The 16133-nt window shown below is 59.7% G+C and overlaps 1 protein-coding gene across 7 annotated transcripts; it reads right to left on the reverse strand.

Moving 5' to 3' along the window:
- Nucleotides 1–410: 410 nt before the first annotated feature.
- On the reverse strand, nucleotides 411–15531 carry ITGB7 (integrin subunit beta 7). Of its 7 annotated transcripts, none has more exons than XM_038577758.1 (17): nucleotides 15385–15531; nucleotides 14321–14381; nucleotides 9371–9417; nucleotides 8645–8848; nucleotides 6772–6973; nucleotides 6194–6364; nucleotides 5385–5626; nucleotides 4877–5035; nucleotides 4522–4617; nucleotides 4272–4361; nucleotides 3222–3368; nucleotides 2735–2928; nucleotides 2172–2395; nucleotides 1726–1945; nucleotides 1367–1575; nucleotides 889–1049; nucleotides 411–654 (listed from the first exon to the last, which is right to left on the reverse strand). In XM_038577758.1, exons 4-17 carry the CDS (start codon nucleotides 8843–8845, stop codon nucleotides 574–576), a joined length of 2397 nt encoding a protein of 798 aa, XP_038433686.1. In that variant the 5' UTR covers nucleotides 8846–8848; nucleotides 9371–9417; nucleotides 14321–14381; nucleotides 15385–15531; the 3' UTR covers nucleotides 411–573. The 7 variants fall into 7 exon arrangements, with proteins under 7 accessions (XP_038433686.1, XP_038433682.1, XP_038433683.1 ...); XM_038577754.1 differs by having other exon boundaries at nucleotides 9300–9417; XM_038577755.1 differs by having other exon boundaries at nucleotides 9300–9417; nucleotides 14321–14405; nucleotides 15385–15500.
- Nucleotides 15532–16133: the final 602 nt, after the last annotated feature.

Below are 16133 nucleotides of genomic sequence, written 5' to 3' on the forward strand. Positions count from 1 at the left end.
CCAAAGTGGTTTTCCGTCCCCCCCCCCCAACATAACTACCCTAAACGTCCAGCATCCTGGAAACCACCGGTTTAAAACTCCTCCACAGAAGAGCAACAAAGGAAAGTAGAAACAGGGTATCCCTTCTGAGTAGGGAAAAACCCAAAGCCCTGCCCGCCAGAACAGAGGGAGTTTAGGGTACCAGCGAGCTGCTCGAAGCGTGGCTCTGTAGCCTAGGTCAGCGCTACCTGAGGATTGAGCAGCCCACCTCCACCTGCTGCGCCCCCACCCCGGCAGCCACCTGAGTTTCCTGCACGTCAGGTAGACTCTCCCTGGCCTCAGGTGGCAGGGGGAGGAATGCACTTGGGTTTTCCTGAGGCCCAGGCTCCACAGCCTGCTCTGGCCTTGGGTAAGGCACGATGACAGCTGTGCTCTGGGGGGAAGACTTTATTTGCGTTCGGGGAGCAGCAGGGGCTACGCCCCACTCCTTGTGAGGGAGGGAAGCCAGGCTGCAGCAGGAGGCCCCTCGGTGTCCCTCGGGGGATGAAGCAGGCGACAACCATTCCTCAGGAGTCCTGAGTGTTCTCCCCCACTTCAGGAAAGGAGACTCCCTGTCTCCTGAAACTGGGGGTTGACCGTGGTCGTGATGGCGCTTCTGTAGAGAGGATTGTTTTCCTGGGGAAGAAGGGCAGAAATGATGAGGAAAAGCCCCAGGGCTGCTCCCCTGTCTGATCCCAAGGGGCCACCCTGGAATCGAGCAGCGCCCTAAGAGCAGGGCATAGGGCACAGCAGACACGGACCAAAGTGGGGGGGCCAAGGTGAAAGGAGTCGAGGCTGGGGGGGGCGGGAAGCGGCGAGCCAGGCGGTCCTAACCAGGGAAGGCCTGGGGGGGTAGGAGGCAGCCCCCACCTGCTTCCAGTTGAGGTGCTTCTGCTCCTTCTCAAAGCCGCTAAATTCTCGGCGGTCGTAGATTTCCACAGAGAGCCGGTAAGCCAGGACCAGCCCCAGCCCCACTGCCACGATGCCCCCTACACAGCCCAGCACGATGGCCTGGGTGTGATCCGCGCCTCCTGCGGGAGGAAACCACGCAGACTTCCGGGGGCCCGGCCACGGGGACTGACGGTTGCCCGTAGCGGGTCCAGCCTCCCAGCCTCGCTTGCCATTAAAACAAAGGGACCCAGCAAGGTGCAAGGTTCTCCTCAGGGCCCAGGGCCTTAGCCTTGTCCGCTTGGCCCATCGCCTCCACTTTTGCCTGGACTCCCTGCTCTACTTCAGCTCCTGGCCTGGTTTCCTCCCCTCGTCACCTCCCCAACCCCAGTTCTGAGGCCCTACCCTTCGAATTTCCGGGGCTCCCCGTGGTGTGTCCACAGCATCCCTGCCCACTTACTCTCTTGGGGTCTCACTGTCAACACAACCATGCCTCCGGCTTCCTCCTCCACCAGGAAGAACAGCAGCTGGTTGTCTAGGGTCCTCTCTTTGCACCAGCCGTCATCCAGGACAGGGACCAAAGCCAGAGTCACGTTGTAATGGGCACAAGCCACGCTGCAGTTGATGGCCAGGGGACCAGTCCCAAAGGCCCCACACTCAGCACAGTCCCTGTCCGGTGGACACCAATAGGTTACCAGCTGGGCAGCAGTCGCTCGCACCACAGGGCAGGGAGGGGGCAGGTGGGAGCGGCTCCGCACACCCCGACCCCCGCACCCCCCCCGGGCCCCTGCTCCCAAGTTGCAAGACCAAAGGCCTCACCTGTGTCTCTCACATGATGTCTTGCAGCCTGAGCACTGCTCACACAGGGCACCGAAGTAGCCGTCCCGGCACTGGCAGCGGTTGCACTTGCAGTCCCCGTGCCCGCTGCAGACCTCCCCCTCTGGACCGAGACAGCTGTCCGTGTCCATGCTGCACTCGCACGCTGAGCCGGTGCGGTTGGCGTGGCAGTGACACCTTCCACACTGGCAGTGGCCAAAGCCTGGGGAGAGCCACGCACAGGGTGACAACCATACTCCTCACTCCTCATGGGTGTCACACGCCACCATGGGCTGTTCCTGTGCGTCCAGTTCCCTCTCGAGTGTGCCAGACCCCTCCAGCTCCTACACCAGAAACTTTGATACTTTCCCTTGGGCCATGAAGTTCCAGAGCCGAAATACCCTTGGGACCCACTCTGACCCCACCCTTCTCCCAAAGTCCACAGGTACCTCCACAGAGGATGCCCTCGTGTCGCTCACAGCTGGCATCATCACACTCGCACAGAGGCCCGGAGCTCTGTCCACTGCAGCTGCAGCGTCCACACTGGCACCGTCCCTTCCCGCTGCACAAGGGCCCTGTCCCGTTGGGGGCCCGGCACCCAGACTCCAGGTCTGGGGAGGACAGCTCAGCCTCCGAGCATTCACAGAGCCTACCCAGGCGGCCGGGGGCACAGCTGGGAGGGGAGGAGGAGGCAGGGTCAGCACAACCAGGGGAGGAGAGGTGGGTCTGACCATCCCTTGACCCATCGTCCCCAGGATCCTCTAAGCCTAAGATCCCAAAAGAGTTGGAGGGAGATGAGCGGCTGAAGGGACGCCGATGTGTAGCTGAGCGCCGCGGAGCAGAAGTGTGGAGGGAAGGGTCTCGGCGCGTCCGGGAAGCTTTAGGTGAAAGTCAGGGTGGCATCTTGAACAAGAGGTCTAGAGACGCCAGTGGGGGACAGAAGACGGAGGAGGAATACCGGCTCGGGCGTGTGCTGGGAGCCACGTGGGGAGAAGGCAGCAGGCGGCCTCACCTGCATACCCCACACTGCAGGAGCCCCTGGCCGTCACTGCAGTGGGGCGCCTGGGGCTGGGTGTCGCTGCAGTTACAGTCACACAGTGTGTGCAGCTCCACAGTCAGCTCTTCTGAGAAGCCAAGGGCTCGGAGCCTCAGAAGATGGGGCTCTGGGAGGCAGCGGGTAGCTTGGAGAGTAACCAAAAAGTTCACCTGAGGACGCGTGGGCAGAAATCAGACTCAAGATCCTGTGCACGCGCGCACACCCCAAACCCATTCATCATCCAGAACCTTGGTCCTTCGGAATTTAAAGGAGAGGGTCATGCTGACGCTCATCTCGCAGAGCCCCCCTGGAGGAAGCCGCTCCTGAAGGCCTTTCCAGAGGACACGAGGACTACCCCAAGCCTCTGCATTGTTCTCCGTGTCTGCCCCATCTCTTCCTGCGGCTTCAACTTCCCTCCCCCGCCCCCACTTCCTTCCTTGGGCCTGTCCGGGCCGGCTCTCACCGTGTGGTTGATGGGGACGTGGCTGCACTGGCCGCGGTCCCCAGCCTCAGCCTCCCTCTTCTCAGGATCCCCACACAGAGACTCATAGGAGATGTGGACCCCAGGAGGGAGCGCGGAGTGTTCGAGGGTCACAGTGGATGACAGGCTCTGTGGAAGGGAGACAGTGAGTAACCAGGTGAAGGCAGGACTCCCGCCCCACCTCGTGCCTTCTCCAGCCCTTCCAACCTTCACCCTAACCCTGCCCTCGGCCGCCTTGGGGCCCCTCGCCCCCACCAGGCTGCCCAGGCGGGAGGCATCTCTGCAGGAAGAAGTGTGAGCGCTCGGAGGGACCACATGGGGCAGTGCAGCCGCAAGGGCCCTGCCGGGGGCGGGGACACAGGCACTGGCAACGCGCAGCGGCCGCTTCTCAAACCCCAGATCAGGATATATGGCCTACGCCCACGAGGGGCTCAAGGGCAGTCTTCGGAGGGAGTTTGTCCTGAGCACTTGGATCCTGCCGCAGATTTTCTCGCCGTGGGTTGAGGCCATGACCCGTCATAAGCCTGTGGCATGGTTACAGGGATAAGACCTCAGCCCAAGAAACCCTGGTGGATCTTTGCGGTTCCTTCTACCTGTAAAATCCTATGGTTCCCGTGAAGAGAATCTCTGAACTATTTGTAAGCTTAGTGAAGGCAGGCTCCAGGCGGACTTAGGGGCGCCAGTGCCAGCCCTTCGGTCTCTTATCTGCATGAGCCTGGGCAAGTCGTTCAGCCCTCTGTGTCTGCATCCCCATCTATAAAATAGGGGCAATAATCGTCAGCCAACAGGGATTTAGGGGGGTCAACGAGATGGCAAACGGCAAGTGCGCTAGGACAGCGCGTGGCATGAAATAGCAGCTCAGTGAAGCTTCCTTTCCTTCCTGGCCCCGAGCGGGGCTCCGTGCTCTGTGCAAGCCAGACGCTTCAGCTCTCCAGATGTGAGCCAGAGCGAGGGGCCTGTGACGGAGAGCCTGCAGACCCCTCTCCGGTGACCCGTCCCCGCGCTCGCCCAGGCCCAGCCCCAGCCCCTCACATTGTACGCGTCCATGATGAGCTGTACCACGTTGCTGGAGTCCTCACTCAGCTCCCCCACTGCGGACTTAGGAATCAGCTTGCTCAGCTCCTGGGTTATTGAGGAGTCCGGGGCAATGGTGGGTCGCAGTTCGGGGGAGGTGGGCTTCTGGGGGTCTGCAGCGGGGGCTTTCGGGGAGGAGGAGCATGGGTCTTTGAGGGAGCCGAGAAAGGCTCCAGGTGGGAAGCTGTGGCATTCAGCGGGCTCTCACCTGGTAGACAGGCAGCGTGGCACTGGTGACGGCAAAGATGGGCTGGATGTTTGCTGCGGACAGGGCCTGGGCTACCTGGCCCACAGAGGGGTAGTCCTGGGCACGGGAGAGGGGACAAGGTGAGCGCCGCAGGTCCCCCCAAACACCATCCAAGGAAATGCGCAGGAAGTCCAGGAACCAGGCTTCCACCAGCTAGTGGGACCCTGGAGGCTCAGCAGGAGGAGGGAGCAGCTGGGGCGGGGGGTGACCGAGCAGCGGGGGGACATGGAGAGGAGGAGCTGCTGGGGTGGTCACTGGTAAGGCTGGGGTGGGGGTCCTCGGGGCAGAGGAGCTGTGACTCAGGGCAGGGACTCACAAACTCTGGGCTGCGACTGTAGAGGCCGTTGCTGTCCAAGTGGCAGTGCCCATCGCTGGGCATGAAAATGCCACCCAACTTCCCATCCCCAGCTGTGTGGAACGTGTCGTCTGAAGTGAACACCAGCAGCCGGGACACGTTTCTCCAGCCGATCTTCTCCTGGGGCCGGGGGAGTGGGGTGGAGGTAGGCTGTGCACCCGGGCTCTAGGAGCCAAAGGTTGGCCAGCCCCGTTCTGAGTCAGCTTGCGTGTGCCCGGGCCGGCAGCGCCTCTGCTCCCCAGCCGTCCAGGCGGGGTTGGGTTAGTTGAGGCCTCCTCATGAATTAGGAAAACCTGCCTCTCCCTCGCGATCTTTCACTCTACTCCACCAGGAAATTGTTAAAATAAATATGCCAACCACGGAGGCTGTAGTCCAGAGGGCTCCCCTAGGATTGGGTCCGGCCAGACCCGGGGTGGCAGTCTTGGCCCCAAACGGGGCTTCGGCCTCCGGTCCCTTGGCAGCGCCTCACCTGGCAGAGCGCAGCCTGCAGAATGGCATCGAAGCCGCCTTCGGGCGAGTCCAGGTTGCCCGACACGCTCTGGCGGCCCACCTCTCGCTCGAAGGCTGTGGCATCGCCGGTCAGGGACAGCACGTGGCGGAAGCTGAAGGGCGGCTGGCAGCGCTCCAGCCGGGTGGGGCAGGGGTGGCGAAGCTTGGCGGGCACCGTGCTCACGAAGGGCAGCACCGTCTTGTCCACGAAGGAGCCGAAGCCTGGGAGGGGGCATGGTGAAGGCTGGGCCAGAGGTCACCGGCCGGCAGCAGGTGGAAGGCCGCTGCGGGGCGCAGGAGGCACAAAGCTGGGGGGCGCGGGGACAGTCAGGGCAGGGCGGCCGGGCTGTTCAGGGGCTCGGGCGGTGGGCGGTGGCGGAGACCCGAGCGGGCCAGGTGGAGGTCGCGCAGGGTGTCCCGAGGCGGAGAGCAGGGTGCAGGGTGCAGGGCGCAGGGTGCAGGGTGCAGGGCGCAGGGCACAGGGCGCAGGGCGCAGGGTGCAGGGAGCAGGGCGCAGGGTGCACGGTGCAGCCGGCGGCAAAGCAGGGGGTCGAGGGTGCAGCGGCGACTGGGTCCCGGCGAGAGACGCGGGGCTGAGGCTGGCGGGGGCGGGGGCGGGTCGCTGGGGCGCGGCCCTGGGCCGAGGGGGGTGGCGCCCGCAGCCTCCGGAGTCCCTGCGGGGCCCCTTCGGCAGCTCTGGGAGGAGGCGGCGGAGCGCGAGGCCGCGCCCGGGAGGGGAGGGGCGGGGCGGGGCAGGGCGGGGCGGGCGGCCCGGGCGCGGGGGCTCACCGATGCGCACCGACTGGGTGACCTCCCGCAGCCGCACCAGCAGGTCGTGGCCGAGCTGGCGCACGCGCTCCAGGTCGTCCTTCATGGAGTAGCTCAGGTCCATGAGGTAGTACAGGTCCACCGGGTAGCCCTCGGCCCGGCGGAAGCGCACGGCCAGCCGCTGCGGCTCCCCTGCGGCGGGCGGGGGCTCAGCTGCGGGATCCCTGGGGGGGGCATCCTCGTCCCCCACCCCCCATCCACCCCCATCCTCCCCTCCCATCCCCCATCCCTCCATCCCCCCACCCCCCCGTCCTCCCCCATCCCTCCATCCCCCACCCCCCGTCCTCCCCATCCCCCACCCCTCGTCCTCCCCATCCCTCCATCCCCCCACCCCCCCGTCCTCCCCCATCCCTCCATCCCCCCACCCCGCATCCTCCCCCCATCCTTCCATACTCCCCATCCTCCCCCATCCTCCCCTCCCATCCCCCATCCCTCCATCCCCCCACCCCCCCCGTCCTCCCCCATCCCTCCATCCCCCCACCCCGCATCCTCCCCCCATCCTTCCATACTCCCCATCCTCCCCCCATCCCCCCACTCACCGGGGCGCAGCGCCACGCGGACCCGCTGCGGCGTCAGCTGCGTGGCCCCCTCGCCGCGGAGGCCCGAGCCCAGCGGCCGCTCCTGCAGCACCTCCTGCCGCCCGCGGGGCTCCTCCAGCGCCGTCGGGGCGCAGCCGCGGGCCAGCAGCTCCTGGGCGGGGCCGCAGCGCCGCTCCTCCGCTTCCCCCGACGCCGTGAAGTTCTGGGCCAAGGGAGGCGCGTCGGGACCCCGCGGCTCTCGGCTCGCGGGCAGCTCCCCCCACCCGGGCCCCCGCCCCCGACCCCGCGGTGGTCACACACGTCCTTGTCACCCCAGGCCTCCCCTCCCGGTCCCGCGGTCACCCCCCCCGCCCCCGGGCCTAGTCACAGCCCACTTCCTAGAGCACCCACCGCCGCCCCCCTCCTCGAGCACCTACCCCCCCAGCACCTACACCCCCTCGAGCAGCACCTACCCCCCCAGCACCCACCGCAGCCCCAGCAGCCCTCACCTCGCAGGCAGCTCCCCAAGCCCCCATGCCTCCCCTCCTGCCCTGCGGTCTCACACAGGTCCTTGTCACAGCCCACTTCCTCGAGCACCCACCGCTGCCCCCCTCCCCAGCACCTACACCGGCCCCCTGCAGGGCCGGCCACAGACTTCCTACAGCTATGGGGGGGGCGGGGGGGGGACTCACTACCTCCAGGGGAGGAGCAGCCTGGCCTCCAGGTCCAACCTGCCTGCAGGCTCAGGCCCTCCTCCCCTCCCTCACCCCGCCCCCCCCCCCCCCCCCCCCCGCGGTACCTGGGGGCTGGGAGGCGCCGGAGGGAGGGAATGCCTACAGTGGCTGCTCCACTGGTCCTGAGGCCCCCGGTAGGTACAGATACCCAAGGAGGCAGACACATGCCTGGTGTCCCCAGGCCCAGGCCTGGCACCTCCTGCTCTGCCTGCTGCCCACCCGGCTCCCAGGGAGCCTGTCTCAGGGGGCTGTCCCCTCTCCCACCCAGCTCTCCCTCTGCCTGGGACCCTGTGGTGGCTGTTGTGCAGGCAGCCGCCAGGCCCTGGCACCTGCCGCCCCCCCCCCCCCCACCCTGGGCCCTGTCCCGAGGCACAGAGAGCAGCCCTGACCAGCCGGGCAAACACACCTCCCGAGCGCCCACCGGGGCAGCTTCGGCCTCTCCCCAAAGCCCACCGGCTCCCAGCTCCTCCCTCTGCTCTCCCAGCCACAGGCGGCTCCATACCTGGGAACCTCATGCGCGCGCCCCAACACAAACTCAGAAACCCAGTCACCCACTTTGTGCTAGGGACTAACACCCAATGTGACGGCATTTGAAAATGGGAAGAAATTAGGGTTAGGTGGGAGCACGGAGGGAGACCCCTCGCGCCCTGGGATTGCTGCCCTTACCAGAAGAGGCACCAAAGAGCTGGTCTACACCTGTGTGCAGGCCAGGGAGAGGGCCCTCCCCAGGAACCAAATGGGCTGGCGTCTTGATCTCGGATGCCTAGGCCCCAGAACTGTGAGAAACAGATGCCCGTTGCTTAAGCCACCCGGCCTGTGGGATGCTGTCATGACAGCCCAGCTGACAAATGCACTTTCCCACATGTGTATGTACCACGGCTCCCTCTACCTACACACGAGCGTGAGTTCCAGCTCCAGAGTTATGGTCACAACTCTTCTCCATATACACACAAATACACGGATGCATAAACCTATACACACAGAACCTTGCATGCATGTGTACACACACAGTCACACACAGGAGTCCCATGTGCACAAACTCACACATGGGACTGCAGAGTGCACCCAGAAAATCACACATTTGCTCACACAATCACACACGTATCTCTGTTCTGCACAAACACATACACCGGGTTCAAAGGCCACAGGCCCATCTTTACCAGTTGCTTGCACCACGCACAACTCGGGTGTGAGAGGATGCATTCCCGGCAGGAGGGGGCAGGCTGGCAGGACCCCAGCAGGGACAGGTCAGGATCCCTCCATTCTGTGGCCTTCTCTGCGGAGGAGATCTTGGCATCCAATTCACTCTCCCCTCTCCTCAGGGCCAGCAGGAGAACAAGGACCGTTAACAAAGCCACCATGGCCTGCAATGGAATATCGGGGTCACGTGGGCCCTTAGGGAGGCCCTCCAAAGTCTCAGTCCTCTAAACTTAGCCTGTGGTTGTCACTCTCAAAACTACCTCCGGGGCACCTGGCTGGCTTAGTCGGTAGAGCAGCTGACTCTGATCTCAGGGTGGTGAGTTCAAGCCCCACCTTGGGCATAGAGCTTACTTAAGGGGGACGGGGAGCCCACGACCCCAATTTTTTTTTTTTTCCTTAAATCCCAATTCTTTATCTCCCCTCACAGCCTTCCTGTGGATTCAGCAGTTTCTTTAAAATGTCAGGAAGAGGCAGGTACCACACCTGGGTGGGAGCCTGGGAGAAGTCCCTCCTGTGTGCAGACTTCACTAGGCCAAGGTGGGCAAAATGGCCTAACAAGGGTCTGGGGACTGGGCCTGGAAGCGCTCAAGCCTACACCCGCCCAGGTCTATTCACCAGGATTCCAAGCCACAGCGGGAATAACCAGACAGGAAACAGCGGATTCTGGTCCTGCCTCGGTCATTCACTGGCTTACGGCAGGTCAGGCTGTTTCCCTGGACCTTGGCTTCCACATCTGTAAGGAGACAGAGAACAAGTAATCGGATGGCCTTTGCACCTTTCATAATCTTGGATTCTAAGTGAAGGAAGAGGGTCAAGGGTGCTAAATTTAAGGGAGGAAAGTCAGGAAATTGGAACGAGAGGAAGGAAGGCTGGAGCTGACGAGGGAGTATTGGAAAGAGGCAGGGAAGGCAGTGAGGGGCATAAAGATTAGGCCATAAGAAAACTTTCTAGGGGATCCCTGGGTGGCGCAGCGGTTTGGCGCCTGCCTTTGGCCCAGGGTGCGATCCTGGAGACCCGGGATCGAATCCCACATCAGGCTCCCGGTGCATGGAGCCTGCTTCTCCCATGACCTCTAGGGAAAACGAAGCAAATTTCTGATTTTTAAAAACGTATTAATTAAAAATTCGAATAGGCAAGCCATAGCCATGCTTCAAAAATCAAAAAGTTAAGGGGCTTCTGGCTGGTTCAGTGGATTCAATGTCTGACTCTTGGTTTCAGCTAGGGTCGGGTCATGATCTCAGGATTGTGGGACTGAGCCCCACATCTGGCTTTGCACTCAGTGGGGTGTCTGCCTCACATTCTCTCTCTCTCCCTGTCTCTCCCTCTCCCCCTCTGACCCTCCCCACTACTCTCTCTCTCTCTCTCACACACACACACACACACACACACGTACTCTCTCTCAAATAAATAACTAGATATTTTTTTAAAAATCAAAAAGAGGGATCCCTGGGTGGCGCAGCGGTTTGGCGCCTGCCTTTGGCCCAGGGCGCGATCCTGGAGACCCAGGATCAAGTCCCACATCGGGCTCCCAGTGCATGGAGCCTGCTTCTCCCTCTGCCCGTGTCTCTGCCTCTCTCTCTCTCTATGTGACTATCATAAATAAATAAATAAATAAATAAATAAATAAATAAATAAATAAAAAGATAGGGGTCCCTGGGTGGCTCGGTGGTTTAGTGCCTGCCTTCGGCCCAGGGCGTGGTCCTGGGGTCCCGGGATCGGGTCCCAGGATCAGTCAGCGTCAGGCTCCCTGCATGGAGCCTGCTTCTCCTTCTGCCTGTGTCTCTGCCCCCCGCCCCTCCCTCTCTCTCTCTCTCTCTCGAATAAATAAATAAAATATTTTTTTAAATCAAAAAGATAAATCACAATGGCCTTTAATTACAGAGATGGAAAAATTGGTCCTATACTTCCTACGGAATTGCATGGGACCCTGAACAGCCAAAACAATCTTGGCAAGAACTCTCACTTCTTCCAAAATTCCTAGAAATCTACAGTAATCTAGGCAGTGCGGTGCTAGCATAAGTGTAGGCATATGGATCAATGGAATGAAATTGAGAGTCCAGTAATAAATCCATCCATTTACGGCCAAATGATTTTCAACAAGGGTGCCAAACTATTCAATGGGGAGAGAACAAGCTTCAACAAATGGTGTTGGGATGACTGGCGATCCACATGTAAAAGAATGAAGTTGGACTCCTACCTCACAACATATACAAAAATTAACTGAAAATGGATCAAAGACCCAAATGTAAGTCCTTGAACTATAAACTCTTGGAAGAAAATGGGTAAATCTTCATGACCTTGGATTTGACAATGGATTCATAGCTATGACATCATGACATCAAAAGCACAAGCAACATGGGCAGCCCCGGTGGCGCAGCACTTTAGAGCAGCCTGCAGCCCAGGGTGTGATCCTGGAGACCCAGGATCGAGTCTCGCGTCGGGCTCCCTGCATGGAGCCTGCTTCTCCCTCTGCCTGTGTCTCTGCCTCTCTCTCTCTCTCTCTCTCTCTCTCTCTCTCTCCCTCTCTGTGTCTATCATGAATAAATAAATAAATCTTAAAAAAATAGATAAACTGGACTTCATGAAAATATAAATGTGCAAATAGGAAAGTTTTGTGCATCAAAGAGCACTATGGAGAGAATGAAAAGACAGACTACAGAAAGGGAGGAAATACTTGCAAACCATCTATCTGGTAAGTATCCAAAATATATAAAGAACCCTTACAACTCAACAACAAAAAGGCAAACCACCTCATTTTTTTTAATGTTTTTATTTATCTATTCATGAGAGACACACGGAGAGAGAGGCAGAGACCCAGGCAGAGGGAGAAGCAGGCTCCATGCAGGGAGCCCGATGTGGGACTCGATCCTGGGACTCCAGGATCACGCCCTGAGCCAAAGGCAGGCACTCAACTGCTGAGCCAACCAGGTGTCCCAAACCACCTCATTTTTAAACAGCAAAGGACTTAAGAAGGCATTTCTTTGAAGAAGATAGACAAATGGCCAACAAGTGCAGAAGAAAGATGCTCAATTCCATTAATCAGGGATCCCAGGGTGGCTCAGTGGTTTGGCGCCTGCCTTTGGACCGGGGCGTTATCCTGGAGTCCCAGGATTGGGTCCCACATCGGGCTTCCTGCATGGAGCCTGCTTCTCCCTCTGCCTGGGTCTCTGCCTTTCTCTCTCTCTCTCATGAATAAATAAAATTTTTTTAAAAAATCAAAACATTAGGATAGTGAGAATCTCCCACTCCTATCCCCCATCCTCCCATTTATTTGCACACCTTACTCCAACTAAATGACCATCTTTTTCCATGATCTCCTGTTGTGTACAGTCCTAGGGATTGTTCATGCACACAAACCAATGTGAGTATATATACTCCTCAAATGGTAGAATCTAATGATGGAATCCTACAATCACAATTCTACCGTACACACCATTTTGCCCTTTTCGTTGTCTTTTAACTACTTGGAGATCCTGTTACTCAAGAAAGTAAAGAACTTGCTTCTTTGTTTTCACAGCCGTATAGGTTTCCATTGCATAGATGGATGGACTACATGGCAGTTAGTCTCTCACGGGGATTTATTATTTTTTTTAAAGATTTTGTTTATTTATTTATTTATTCATGAGAGAGAAAGAGAGAGAGACAGAGACACAGGTAGAGGGAGAAGCAGGCTCCATGCAGGGAGCCCGATGCAGGACTCGATCCCAGGACTCCAGGATCATGCCCTGGGCCAAAGGCAGGCGCTGAACCGCTGAGCCACCCAGGGACCCCCTCTCATGGGGATTTAAATTGTTATCTAATTGTTCATTGTTAAAACGAATGCTGCAGGGGCCCCTGGGTGGCTCAGTCAGCTAAGCATCTGCCTTCAGGACCCTCCCGGGGTCCTGGGATCAAGCTCCGCATCAGGCTCCCTGCTCAGCGAGGAGTCTGCTTCTCCCTCTGTTCTCTCTCTTTTTCTCAAATAAATAAAATCCTAAAAAGACAAAACAAAACACTAAAGCTGCCATGAAGATTTCACATGTGTGCAAGTGAATCTGTAGGATAAATCCCTGGAAGAGGATTTGTAGGGCCAAGAAATAGGTATCCTTTGTAATGTTGGCGAGTATTCCTGACATAGCCTCTCTGGCAGCTAGGCCAGGTATATTCCCGCCAGTGGTGTGTGAGAGAGGGCGGCTAACTCTGGCCTGGAGCATCCGCATCCCCCTCAGCCTGGGCCTAGGTTCAGACTGATGTTCTACACAGTGTGGGGAAGGGGTGGGGTGCCACGTTGTTACCTCAGCTATCCTCCTCCCCCGCTTGCCACCACTTGAGACCTCAGGTGCAGCGTATATATGTCACTGAGCCACACGTCTGTGCGAGGCCGGCCCAGGGCTCAGCCTCTGTAACCTCAGCCCCGCTTGTTCTGCACGCCTGTGGTCGAGGAGGTTGGAGATGCTACAGCACAAAACCCAGTTTTGACTCATCTGTCACAGGTGGGGCCCCCAGGATTAGACAAACGCAGAGATCTCAAACCCTCTCATTTCCCCTAAAGGGAGCCCCCTGGGGCTCCCTGCACAGGACTCCCCAATTTTCCTCCTACTCCCAGTTTTCCTCCTCCTTCCTTACTTGGGGACACATGAACTGCTGCTTCTTTCTGCTCATCTCTCTCTCCCTCCCCTTCCCCGCCACCCCCACCCATTCAAAAATTTGATGACATCTTTCTGTTGCTTTTCTCTTCTCCACTTCTTTACAGCTCTTTGTTTTACTTCCTTTTCCCTCATATCCTGACCATAGAGCAGCAGGATTGTCTACTTCATCCCCCTCTTTTTACAAATGGAACCCTGAACCCCAGAGCGGCAAGTGACTTGCCCACCATGGTCACACAGCGAACAGGGACCAAGACAGGTGAGGCTCAGTTTGCCACTTCCCTCCCTTCCAACCCAGGCACCATCATCATCAAAAGCTGTGCCTTCTCGCCACCGGCTCCAGTGGGCTCCACTCTGGGGCGGGACGGGACAGGGGTCTTCTTCAGTCTTCCCTTCTTTCCCTCCATGATTTTCATTTTCCTGGCCTCAATCCTGACTCCAACATACACCCTAACATCCCCTCAGCACCTGAGAAACAGAGCATTTCTCCAACCACCAGATCTCCCAAACCAAGTGGAATCCTCTGCTGCCCACTCAGCAGCACGGGGAGGGAAGAGAACTGAGCCCCTGGGCCACGGTCTCCCAGGACTGTGGTATCCATACCAACGTGCCACTGGCAGATCTGAGCTGAGCACCAGCCACCAGGCAGCAGGGGTAGAGCTGGGGAGTCATGTTGGGAGAGCCCTACCTTGACATAATCCTTGGCACGTGGGGGGCACTCACATGATAGCAGCTTCCCCTACCTTCTTTGCCTCCCTCCGGCCCCACTTTTGGGAAACCCATGCAGGAGAGATGGATGGAGGGAGAGCTTGAGAAACTAGAGGAGGGAACTAGGATGAGGATCTTAGGAATGCAGAAAAGAGTTCAGAGTCTTTCTCAAGTCTCAGCCAGATCCTGGGTGTCCATCCTCAGGTCAGAGCCCCCTGGAACCCTCTTTCATGGAAGTTGGGGAGCAGGTGGGGGTTGGGCCAGTGAGGAGAGGAGGCTGGAGGGCTGTGCCCTGGTACTCACAGGTGCGTGCAGAGCAGCCCTTCCTCCGGCAGCGGTGGCCTTTGTGTACTGATCTGGGAGGCTGCAGAGGAGGAAGTGACACGCCCTGGGGTGGGGTGGAGGAGATTTCGGGGTGGTGGGGTAACTGACCTAGGAGAAGGTGGAGCCCAAGGGGGTGGAACTGAGCCAAGGGGGTTGACGATGACGATGAGGGATCTGGAAGGAAGGCAGGAAGCTCGGCTGCCTTCTGAGCGCCTATCACTCACTGGGCACATCACCATGCTGTACCTTTCCCAGGACACAGCCCCCCAGTTTTACAGATGTAGAGGCTAAGAGGAAAGGGAGATGTTGAGGCCCAGAGGCAAGAAATACAAGTCTTTGCCCAAGGCCACAGAGCCATCCATTGGCTACTGGGGGGGCTTCGATCCAGGGCTGCCCGCTCCCCAAGAGGCTGTGCCGTCTCCACTTCCTCCTACAGGGGCGGGACAGGGAGGCAGACGGTAGGGGTGGGGGGATGAGGGATCATGCGCACTAATTTTGAAAAGCCGATGCCCGGGGTACCAGTGGGTGCTGGACCCGCGGGCCGTGGAGCCGGAGCGCCCGAGCCCATCCCGGGCCCATCCCCGGCCCATCCCGGCCCCTGGCCCGGTCCCCGAGCCCATCCCGAGCCGCTTGACCTTCCTGCGCCTTCGTCTCCCGGCTCCGGGGGAACCGAGCGCTGCGGAGAACTGAAGGAGGTGACGCGCGTCAGTGGCTCCCCAGAGGACCCGGCCCACCCGAGGCCTGGGAAGAGGCTCCAGGCCTCGGGGGCTGAGAAAGATGGGGAGCAGCGAGAGGCTGAGAAAGTCCGGGTGCGGGAGCTGGGAAGCTGGGGACGGGCGAGGCCGGCGCAGGCGGGGACGGAGCAGAGAAGGGGAGAGGCCGGGGACAGGGCACCCCCCCCTCCACCCGCCTCACGCTTGGCCACAGGGAGCTTGGAGCAGCACCGGGCCCGCAGATCTGTGTCCACAGGTGGCCCTCGGCTGCCAGGAGGCCCCTGGGCGCAGCAGGGACCGAGAAGCCACGGCCCCTAGGCCAGTGCCCACCTGTCGGCGGGTGGGAGTGAGCGGCAGGCGGATTGGAGGAGTGGCCGGGCCAGGGGAGCCCTTGGGGCTTGGGGGGCTTCTTCAGCCGGCCTCAGCCCACCAGACCTCTACCTCTACCTCGTATCCTTCCTTCCCCCACCAGGAGGGGTTACCATGGCGATGACCCCTCCTTCCCCGCAGGCCCTGAGCAGGCCCTGTGGTTTCCTCCAGAGCCTCTTTCACTTTCTTCTTCTGCTTTTCCCCACTCTTCTCTCCTACTCCCACATCCTCAAGCTCCCTCTCCCATTCGCACGCACAGATCATCGGTGAAGAAAGCCAGGCACAAGGTAGGCAGGGCGCTGCCCCAGGGAAGAAGGTGGGGGGGTGTGGAGGGGGAGTCGCAGAGGGCGAGGGGCACAGGGGTAGAGGCCACAGGCAGTGCGCGGAGGATGGGGCGTTGCAGAGGTAAGGCACGCAGGGGCAAGGAGAGATACTGGGACAGAAGGTAACAGTGGGGTCATGGGGTGAAGGGTTAGAAGGGACAGAGGGAGGGACTTCCAAGGCGATAGTGGGGTCCTAGAATGGGAAAGGGTTGGTGTAAAACAGAAGCACTAACTCAGATGCAAGCTGTGCTTCTTCTCCTCTGGGCCCAGAGACCCTCACGAGAACCAAGTGCAGCCTCAATGAACCCCCTCCCCAGAAGGCAGAGGCGCACATACACACAACCGGGGGTGTGGGGCAGCTTAAAGACCTCTGGGCCCATTCACACC

Source organism: Canis lupus, chromosome 27 (assembly GCF_011100685.1).
Source record: "Canis lupus familiaris isolate Mischka breed German Shepherd chromosome 27, alternate assembly UU_Cfam_GSD_1.0, whole genome shotgun sequence".
NCBI classification, from domain to species: domain Eukaryota; kingdom Metazoa; phylum Chordata; class Mammalia; order Carnivora; family Canidae; genus Canis; species Canis lupus.

Excerpts from the sequence above, each read along its gene's own strand:
- ITGB7 (XM_038577758.1), bottom strand. The coding sequence starts at position 8,845 with ATGGTGGCTTTGTTAACGGTCCTTGTTCTCCTGCTGGCCCTGAGGAGA. Across the intron at positions 4,362-4,521 it reads CCACGCTGCCTGTCTACCAG|GAGCTGAGCAAGCTGATTCC; the intron begins GTGAGAGCCCGC and ends TCAATAACCCAG. Across the intron at positions 2,396-2,734 it reads CTGCAGTGTGGGGTATGCAG|CTGTGCCCCCGGCCGCCTGG; the intron begins GTGAGGCCGCCT and ends CTCCCCTCCCAG.